A 10,466-nucleotide genomic window follows, 5' to 3' on the forward strand; every position below is an offset into this window, starting at 1 on the left:
CCCGTTTTCAGTGATGGCTGAGCAGCAGCAGAAGGCAGGGATCAAGGACCAGGGCTCGTTAATTTTCTCCTTTTTCCTTGGCCCCAAGGTCCCCACTCCAAAAATTCCCACTTCGCTGTCCCCACTCCAGCAGACCCAGGAGGGGTTGTGGAGGAGTTGCTCCCTCCTGGTGCCCAAATTCCTGTTTGGGTTTCCTTTCTCAGGAAAGCTCTGTTGGGAGCTCTGAGAAGAGCTGAGCACAGCAGGGACAGCGTTATCCCTCAGCAGGAATATTCCAGCTCCACATTCCCGCTGCTCGGTGCCTCCTTCCTGCCCCTCGCTCAGCCCAGCGGCAGCGCTGCGCTTTTGGGGGTCCTCTTGTGCCTCGGAATCTGAACCTTGGACTGGAATTCTTGGAGCTGGTTCTGGTGGTGTGAATGGTCTGGAGCACGGGGTGGGATTATCCCGGGAATGCAGGAGTGTGGCACTGCCTCCAGGATCATCCCATAGCTCAGCAAGGAGCTGTCTCACTTCCACACGCTGGATTTCCCAGTTTATCTCTAAATATTTAATCCCAGCTCAAAATTAAAAAAAAAGATAAATGTCATGTGCAGGGAAGCGAGAGGAAATGGGCTGAGTTTGGTGTCTGGAACTCAGGGCATGGAATGCCAGAAGGGAAATGATGGTTTCTTTCTGGATTTGGGTTTTTTTTTGTGGCAAGATCCATGTGGTTGATGAGCACGGGGCAGTTTGTCCTGAGTGGAAGGAGCTGTGGCGATGCTGTCGTGCAGAATCATGTTCTAGGACCCCCTGGTTACTCCACCGCTGCATTTTCCACTTCTTGCAGGGAAAAACAAGGCAAATTAAGCTGATCTGCTGCTTATGGCTGGATCCAAAGCTCCATAAAGTGGATTTTTTTTTTTTTCTCTCTGTTATTATCAGGTCGTTTGTGCAAATGAAATGTTTATAAGAATGGATTTTGAAGCAGGAGCTGGAAAGGCAGGTTTGGGGTGGAGCTGTGCCACAGTGACTGGATTTGTCTTTCAGGTTTCTGGACAATAATTGCAATGCTTATAGTAGTTTATACATTTATTTTTTTAGTGAAAAACCTGAGCATAAAAATGAATTTATTCTCAGGAGCCATGAAGGGAAGGATTTGTGGATTCATGAGGGAAGAGTGGAGGGAACTGAGCACCCCAATTCCACCCATGTGGTGTTCAGATCATCAGAAATGAGGATGCTCTGTTGTGGTTGGACTCACATTCCCACATCCCAGCTGAGCCTGGGGATCCGTGAGATCTCCCTGCTCACTCCTGATTCTTCACCCTGGAGAATCAAGGATGCAGAGGAAGAAACAGAGATGAAAAACGAGGAGTGTGGTGGTGTGGGAGAGCCCTGCCCCACATTCCATGCCCTGCCACGGGCTCCAGGCTAAACCCAGCTGGAATTCGTGTGGAATTTGGGAGTGGGGTCTTTCCTTCTCCAAGGAACGATGATCCCATGGCCAAGCCCTTCCCTCCAAGGCTCCTCTGCTGGTTGATAGCCCCGGTTTCCCCCTCCACATCCAGACTTTGAGGATGTTTTTCCATCTGTATTTCCGGGCGGATGCAGTGGGAATATCCCGGGATGTCGGCTGGGTTTGGTGCTCTGAGGGGTCTGGAGCTCTGGGAGGGGAGCAAGGATTTGCTGCCAGTGGTGTCTTTGGGCAGGGTTTGTAGGAAACGTGGTGTCCCCAGCCATGGGGGTCTGGGGTGTCCCGCGGTTCTGGGGAGCTGCCCGTGCCCTCACCTGGAGCTGTGTCTGTTCTTCACTGGGAATTCCACCAGGGAATATCCCGGGCTGTGGCCTCAGGAGGCTCTGGGCTCGTTAGGATAATGAATGTGTGTGTGACACGGGTCTGGTGTGTGTGGGTGAGGTGTTCCATCCCGGATACACTCCCTGAGCATCCCCATCCCGGGCTGCAGCTGGAATCTCTGATTCCCCTGAGCCTCTTGGGATGTGTGACACCTGGGGCTGCTCCAATTTTTTACACTTTTAGACCTTGGAAGGGAAAATCCCTCATCTGCACCTCGAGGAAGGAGCACTGGGATTTATCCATTAACCCTCAGGTGCCTTGGAAAGGTGTGAGGATCCCTCCTTGCCGGTGGAAACCATCATTTCTCCCATTAAAATACCCAAACTCAAAGTGTAATTGAAGTGACACAAGTGCTTCCCCCAGGAGATGTTGCAAATCCCAATTCCCTGCCCCCAAACCCCTGTTATTCCCAGGGTGCAGCAACGGGAAGCAGCAGGGAAGGAAGGGAAAGGATCATTTTTGAGGATGGCCCAAGGAGAGGAGCTCCCCAGGAACGTGACACCCTTTGCTCAGCTTTGCTTGGGCAAATATCCCGATATCCCTTATCGTCTCTGCCTGGGGAGGTGCTGCCCTTCCCAGGGCTGGAGTTGGAATTCCTACGGCTTTGGAATTCCGACGGCTCTGGCTGGAGCTGGCAGGGGCTCACACACTCCGGGAAAACCTCGGGCTGGATCCATCCCTTCTCCCAGCCTGGCAGCAATGGTGATGGAGCGAGGCAGCCCCTGGACAAGCTGCCCCTCTGGGGTCCTTTGCTGTTCTTTTTTAGCTGCTTTGGGGTGAAACAATCCTCGTGCTTCACCCGCTCTGCAGGACAGGGGGTCAAAAAAAGGCTCCAAAATGGGGCATGGCAGGGAATAGGTGAGGCTGAAGGGCGGTGCCAGGGCAGGGGGTGATCTCTCCAGCGGTTTTTGGGTGTCTGTGGGATCCTTGGACATCTTTGGGTGCTTTCCATGGGGAAGAGGGTGGTGGGCACCACCTTGGTCTGGGCATGGGACTCGTTGTCCCCGGGAGGGTTTCCAGCACACCTGGAGCTCCTGCGGAGCACTGCGGTGACGATTTCATCCTCAAACTTTGTCTTTTGGAAACAACAACTCCTGGCCAGCAAAGGGAAACCTGTGTGTGATCCTGCAGGGCTGAACTATTTTAGAGCCTGGCAAGTGTTGGTGGATGCACAGCACCACCGAGGCAAACTTTCCCACTTTTCCAAATCGTGGAATCCTAGAACGGTTGGGTTTGGAAAGAACCTGAAATCTCTGCTGGTTCCAGCTTCCACCATCCCAGCTGGCTCCTGTCCAAGCTGGGCACTTCCAGGGATCCAGGGGCAGCCACAGTTTCTCTGGACACCCTGTGCCAGTGGCTCTGTTTTCCCAGGTTTCCGACGATCCGCAGATTTCGGGCGCTGAGGTTTCCGCGGAGCGAGCGGGGCGCGGAGCTGGCAGGAGAGCAGAGCAGAGTGTGCCGGGGATTGCAGGACCCCCCTCAGCTCCGGGGGGGGACATCAGGGGGCCGCTGCCACCACCCCGATCCCCAGGGGCAGCCTGAGCCCCCCGGCTGTGCCACAGGGAACCCCCCCAGCCCCTTTTTGCGGGGCCCAAAAAGCGACTGCAAAAACTGTCATGCAAAGGCTGCCGTGCGTGGCAGCCCCCGCATGCTGCTCCCGCCTGGCCACCTCCATCCATCCTTTTCTTTGCTTGCTTTTGGCAGCGGGGGCGGGCGTTGGGCGGCGTGCTGGGGAGTGGGAAAAAAAGATCATTTTTTGTGAAAAGCCTCATCCAAAGCCTGGGGGATTTTTAATTTTATTTTTTTTTTGTTGGTGATTTGCCCATCGAGTCAGGCTGGGGGGCCGGGCAGTGGGGGCTGGCAGGTGCCAAGGGGACATCTCTGCTCTGTTGCAGGCTCGTCACGAGGCCCCAGCCCCCTGACCATGGGGGCACAGGACACCCTGCCCGTGGCCGCGGCCTTCACCGAAACCGTCAACGCCTACTTCAAAGGCGCTGACCCCAACAAGTAGGTGCTGACCCCCGGTTTCGGGGTGTCCCTGGGTGGGTTTTGGGGTTTGGAGGGGGACAGGAGGTGGTGGGGTGTTAGGGGGCAGCTGCAGTGCCCCATTTGAAGGTGTTTCTGCTGGGGGAAAGGGAGGTGAGGAGTTTGTGTGAGGAACCCGGGGGTGTGGACGCGATTTTCTGAGCCTGAGAGAGTTCCAGCCTCTCGGTGGCTGATCTGTTTCCCAAGGGAAAGTCTTTTGGGAAACTTTTCTCTCTCAAGGACTGTTTTGTAAATAAGATTTTAGTTCTCAACACAAAGACAGATGTTCTGAGATGTTTTTCCTCTTGTCCCAGCAGCGGGATGAGGGAGGTGGTGTTCCTTGTACCGATCAGGTTAACCTGTATAGGAACACCTCATAAAAAGGGTTGAAAACCCCAAAATAAAGGCTTTTCTCCTCCTGAGGAAATAAAACCTCGGCTGCTGTGATATGAAACCTCACTTCTCACTTTGTGGGATGACACAGGGGCCACAGCCTTCCCCTCCCATGCCGAAACGGGATGGCATTCCAGCAGAAACTTGGAAAGCTTTCCCACCTGTGCTTTTAGACCCTCTAAAAGATAAAACCCAAAAGGGCAGACCGAGGACAAATTAATTTCACCAAAACACTGAATAACAGCAAAAAATAAGAAGCTTTAAACAGGGCAGTGATATTTAAGAGGATCCCTGTCAGCCCTTGTGCTGTTTCTGCTCTCTCTGAGGCCAGCAGAGCGCAGGGTGGGGAGGGGGGACTGTCCCCACACCATCCATGGTGCTTTCCCTCCCTCTCTGCTGCATTTTGAGCCCCCTTTGCCCGCCCTGGCTCTGCTCTGGGCGCTGCAGGTGCATCGTGAAGATCACGGGGGAGATGGTGCTGTCCTTCCCGGCGGGCATCACCCGACACTTTGCCAACAACCCCTCTCCGGCCGTGCTCACCTTCCGCGTGCTCAACTTCAACAGGCTGGAGCACGTCCTGCCAAACCCCCAGCTCCTCTGCTGGTAAGCCTTTCCCTCAGCAGCTCCCCCGGGGAACGCGGGATTCCAGGAAATCTGGGTGTTTGCAAGAGTGCGTGGCCTGAGGTGTCTTCCTTGGAAGGTGATGTTGGGAATGAAACCCTCAAACCCTCAAATGCTTGGTAAAATCCCAGAGTGGTTTGGGTTGGGAGATCATCAGGATTATTCTGATAGATGTCAGGATTATCCCACGGGCAGGGACACCACCCAGGCTGCTCCAAACCCATCCAGCCTGGCCTTGGGCACTGCCAGGGATCCAGGGACAGCCACAGCTGCTCTGGGAATTCTATCCCAGGGCCTGCCCACCCTGCCAGGGAACAATTCCTGCAATCCCAAGATCCCATCCAGCCCTGCCCTCTGGCACTGGCAGCCATTCCCTGTGTCCTGTCCCCCCATCCCTTGTCCCCAGTCCCTCTCCAGCTCTCCTGGAGCCCCTTCAGGCCCTGCAAGGGGCTCTGAGCTCTCCCTGGAGCTTCTCCTCTCCAGGTGAGCACCCCCAGCTCTCCCAGCCTGGCTCCAGAGGGGCTCCAGCCCTGGAGCAGCTCCGGGGGCTCCTCTGGGCTCTGCGTCCTCCTGATGTGGGGCTGGGGCAGCTCTGCAGGTGCAGCCTCACCTGAGCAGGGCAGAGGGGCAGAATCCCCCCCCTTTCCTGCTGCCCTCTCTGGGGGATCAGCCCAGGGCTTGGGGAGCTCTGAGTCGCAGTGCAGATGGATCAGGAGAAGCTGGAGCTGTGTGGGAGGGAGCCAATAGAATATAGAATGTATAATGTGTAATGTATAATACATAATATATGACGTATAATATATCATGTATCATGTGTAAAGTATAATGTACAATGTATAATATATATTAAAATTATAATTATAATGTATCATAATGTATAATATGTATTATATAATATAAAATTATAATGTATATTATTTAATAAATAATTATAATATATAATGTTTTATATAATATTTTATACTTTATATTTTATCTATACCATACCATACTATACTATGTTATATTATACCATACTATACTATACTATGATAATATAATATAACATAACATAATATAACATAATATAATATAATATAATATAATATAATATAATATAATATAATATAATATAATATAATATAATATAATATAATATAATATAATATAATATAATATAATATAATATAATATAATATAATATAATATAATAATAAATAAAATAAATATAATAATTTCTAGAGGCAGGACTGAGTGCAGCCCCTGTGCTGTGCAGAGCAGCTCTCTCCTGGCCAGGCAGGTTATCCCAAAGCTTCCTTCTCCTCTGTGCAGTGACAACGTGCAGAGCGACTCCAACTCCAAGGAGTTCTGGGTCAACATGCCAAATCTGATGACTCACCTAAAGAAGGTATCGGAACAGAAACCTCAAGCCACCTATTACAATGTGGATATGCTCAAGTACCAGGTAGGGGTTTCTTTTGTGAGATAAAACCGTGCCCAAAAAAAAAATTAAAATAAATAAAAATTAAAAATCTTGTGCTGATTATGGCTGTAAAAAATGGTGTTTCCCTAGTGCAGAGTGGAGCTAATGTGAGGTGGGGGCTTGGTGTCCCACTGTCCCCTCAGTGTGGCTCTGGGTTGTCTGGCTTTAAGCCCAGTACTAAATGCAGCGGGAATTCAAGGTCTTGCCTCCGAATGCGATGTCCGCGTCTGTAAAACGGGATTTCACCCTTCAGCCCTACGGAAACTAAATGTTTTTTCTGTCATTTTGGAAGGTATCTGCCCAGGGTATTCAGTCTACTCCATTAAACCTTGCAGTGAGCTGGCGGTGTGACCCTGCAAGCACTGACCTGCGCATCGACTACAAATACAATACAGAGGCAATGACCACACCGGTAGCTCTAAACAACGTCCAGTTCCTCGTCCCCGTCGACGGAGGAGTAACCAAACTTCAAGCTGTGCTTCCTCCTGCTGTCTGGTAGGGATTGCTCATCCTGGCCCACCCTGGAATTCCCATCCTGCTGCAGGAGGGTCTGTGGGTGGGAGCCGGGGGCACGCTGGGGACCCAAATATTTGACTGCATTCCCATTCCCTTTCTCTTGGCATTCCCACAAGGAAATGGTCAGAGATGAAGAGATGTGTGCAGGCAGCAGAGCATCAGCCCTTATCTTGTGTTTTGGCTGCTTTATCCAGGGTTTAGAGGGATGCACAGCCAGGCCCTGGCACAGGGTGCTCAGAGCAGCTCTGGCTGTCCCTGGATCCCTGGAAGTGCCTGGATACGGCTTGGAGCAGCCTGGGATAGTGGAAGGTGTCCCTGCCCTGGCAGGGAGTGGGACTGGATGAGATTTAAGATCCTTTCCAACCAAAACACTCTGGGATTCTGTGGAATTCTGGGATTTTGTCGCTGCCCTAGGCACTGGCACGTTTCCACGTCTCTTGCCCATTGCTCACCTGCAGCTCTCATAACAATCATACAATTGTTTCCTTTGGAAAAGCCTTCCAGCCCATCCATGAGCCCAGCACAGTGAAACCCAAATTCAAGTTCCCAAAATTTCCACTCCAGAGCTGCTCCCCTCAGCCAAACCCAGCCTTCAGCAAAATTCCAATTACTCCTTGGCAACGTCTTGATTCCTACAGAAACGCTCTTCTCCGTGTGTTTGCAGGAATGCCGAACAGCAAAGGATATTGTGGAAGATCCCTGATATCTCCCAGAAGTCAGAAAACGGAGGTAATCCTGCAAATCCTCACATCATTAACTCAGAACCCTTCAGTCAGACACCGACCCGCCGACGCTGCCGGCACACAGGCCCAGAGCCCCAGATTCCTGCTGGGGCTCGCTGGGGACAAAACTATTTCATTTTGGAGCTTAAAAAGCAGGGCTGTGTGCCACCAGCGCTGCTCTGCCAACCAGCCTGGCATCCCGAGGGGCATTCCCACGCCGGGCTGATGCGCTGGTTTGCCAAGCCCTTGGCTCCCGGTATCGAGGCCCAGCTTGCATCCCTGGATTGTTGTCTCCCACCAGAGCTTTTCCACGTGGAAAGCCGTTCCTAGAGCTGGGATGTGTGGAAAGGGGGATGCTGCTGGGAGGATGAGGTGGTTTGGGATGCACCCCACTCCGTTCTTAGCGCTGGGATGTGTGGAAATCAGGATGCTGCTGGGAGGATGGGGTGGTTTGGAATGCTCCCTGCTCCGTTCCTAGAGCTGGGATGTGTGGAAAGGGGGATGGTGCTGGGAGGATGGGGTGGTTTGGGATGTGCCCCGCTCCGTTCCTAGAGCTGGGATGTGTGGAAAGGGGGATGCTGCTGGGAGGATGGGGTGGTTTGGGATGCGCCCTACTCAGTGCCAGCACTAGGATGTGTGGAAAGCGGGATGGTGCTGGGAGGATGAGGCGGTTTGGGATGCGCCCCGCTCCGTTCCTAGAGCTGGGATGTGTGGAAAGCGGGATGGTGCTGGGAGGATGGGGTGGTTTGGGATGTGCCCCGCTCCGTTCCTAGAGCTGGGATGTGTGGAAAGCGGGATGCTGCTGGGAGGATGGGGTGGTTTGGGATGCGCCCCGCTCTGTTCCTAGAGCTGGGATGCTCCGAGCGCCGCTCCCGCTCACAGGGGTCTCTTTGGGGTCTCCATCGCAGGTGTGGGGTCGCTGCTGGCGCGGTTCCAGCTGTCGGAGGGGCCCAGCTCGCCGGCCCCGCTGGCCGTGCAGTTCACCAGCGAGGGCAGCACCTTGTCCAGCTGCGACATCGAGCTGGTGGGCGCCGGCTACCGCTTCTCCCTCATCAAGAAGAGGTTCGCGGCAGGTGGGTGCCGCGGCTCCTTCGGGATGGTCCCCGCAGGTCCCCGCGGTGCTGGGAATGCGGCTGCCGGGGGTTTGGTGGCTGCTCAAGGCCACAGCTGTGGGGACAGAGGGACAGCATGAAATAAATCCTGCTGCCGCTTCCCAGCCTCGCGTTTCGTGGCTCATTCCTGCTCCCGCGTGAAAGGCGAGGGCTGAGATCTCCAGGGCATCTCCTGCAGGAGCTTTGGCCTCGTTGCTGCAGGGAATAACGGGGATTTTTCCTGGTGTTCATTGCTGCAGGAAATAACAGGGATTTTCCTTCATGTTCATTGCTGCAGGGAATGAGGATTTTTCCTCATGTCCATTGCTGCGGGGAATAATGGGAATTTTTCCTGGTGTTCATTTCTGCAGGGAATAACGGGAATTTTTCCTGGTGTTCATTGCTGCAGAGAATAACAGGGATTTTCCTTGTGTTCATTGCTGCAGGGAATAACAGGGATTTTTCCTCATGTTCACTGCTGCAGGGAATAATGAGAATTTTCCTCATGTCCATTGCTGCAGGGAATAACGAGGATATTCCCTCGGGCCACAGGGCTGGTGGAGGTGGGCAAAAACTCCTGGGAATCAGGGCTGCTCCCTCCCCCCAGCTGATTTCTGATCCCATTTCTAGGTAAATATTTGGCGGATAACTGATGGAAGCTTATGCAAGTCTATGGAAAATACTATGGAAAATACCCAAGGACTGCTGTGCGTGGAACGGGTTTTAATTACAGTTTAAGGAAAATGAACTAAATCCTGCACTCGGGACATTTCTGTTGGAAGTGTCGACAACTTTCAGCGTTTTTTTTTCCTTGGAAAACACCGTCTTGACCAGTCCTCCAGTATTTACTTCTAGATGTAACATTGTTAATGGTTTTAAAATGTAATTATTGTATTTGTAAATTGTACTCATTCCAGTAAGGCTGTATTTTGGCAGTTAGACACTTGAGTTTTAGCATTTTCCCATTCATGAAATGGATGTAATTTAAACTGTGGTATATAAATCTAATAGTAGTACTGTTGAATGGCACAATGCTTACAGAGGTAGATTGCATTTTGTCAATATATACAATTTAAATACGATACCGGTAGCTGTTATGAAGGGGGTGCCTCAGCAAAAGAGAGTTCAGTAGAGCCCACAGGCTGATTTAATTTTCCTTCAGTCCTTAGTACGTCTCACAGCGATCAATAAAAAGCTCAACCTTCAGGTTCAGCTGGTCTAAGTCCAGAAAAATATTGATGGAAAAGTGGAGGTTCCTAGGACAGTCTCCCAGGCAGAAAATATCACTTCTGCAAGGAGCGTTTACTCCAAATTTCCAGCCCCCTGCTCTGTCAGAGCTGCAGATTCCCTGCTGGAATTTCAGCAGCTCTTCCCTGCCCCATGTGTTTTGCAGGGACACGGATGAGGAAGGAAGCACAGAGAGGCTGGGTGCTCACTCTGAGCTCACAGCACCGGCATAAAACCAGTTTTATCCCTTCCTTCCTTTCCTTTCCTTTCCTTTCCTTTCCTTTCCTTTCCTTTCCTTTCCTTTCCTTTCCTTTCCTTTCCTTTCCTTTCCTTTCCTTTCCTTTCCTTTCCTTTCCTTTCCTTTCCTTTCCTTTCCTTTCCTTTCCTTTCCTTTCCTTTCCTTTCCTTTCCTTTCCTTTCCTTTCCTTTCCTTTCCTTTCCTTTCCTTTCCTTTCCTTTCCTTTCCTTTCCTTTCCTTTCCTTTCCTTTCCTTTCCTTTCCTTTCCTTTCCTTTCCTTTCCTTTCCTTTCCTTTCCTTTCCTTTCCTTTCCTTTCCTTTCCTTTCCTTTCCTTTC

General features: G+C 51.6%; 1 protein-coding gene across 1 annotated transcript in view; it reads left to right on the top strand.

The window, feature by feature from the left end:
* The window catches only part of SGIP1 (SH3GL interacting endocytic adaptor 1), a 51,195-nt gene extending 41,878 nt beyond the window's left edge, over positions 1-9,317 (top strand). The window contains exons 19-25 of the mRNA XM_058842720.1: positions 3,730-3,841; positions 4,700-4,855; positions 6,185-6,317; positions 6,628-6,830; positions 7,516-7,580; positions 8,482-8,646; positions 9,295-9,317. Of these exons, the coding sequence (XP_058698703.1) occupies positions 3,730-3,841; positions 4,700-4,855; positions 6,185-6,317; positions 6,628-6,830; positions 7,516-7,580; positions 8,482-8,646; positions 9,295-9,317 (857 nt within the window). The remainder of the gene's footprint in view (positions 1-3,729; positions 3,842-4,699; positions 4,856-6,184; positions 6,318-6,627; positions 6,831-7,515; positions 7,581-8,481; positions 8,647-9,294) is intronic.
* The last annotated feature ends 1,149 nt before the right edge of the window (positions 9,318-10,466 follow it).

Source organism: Poecile atricapillus, chromosome 7 (assembly GCF_030490865.1).
Source record: "Poecile atricapillus isolate bPoeAtr1 chromosome 7, bPoeAtr1.hap1, whole genome shotgun sequence".
Classification (NCBI taxonomy): Eukaryota; Metazoa; Chordata; class Aves; order Passeriformes; family Paridae; genus Poecile; species Poecile atricapillus.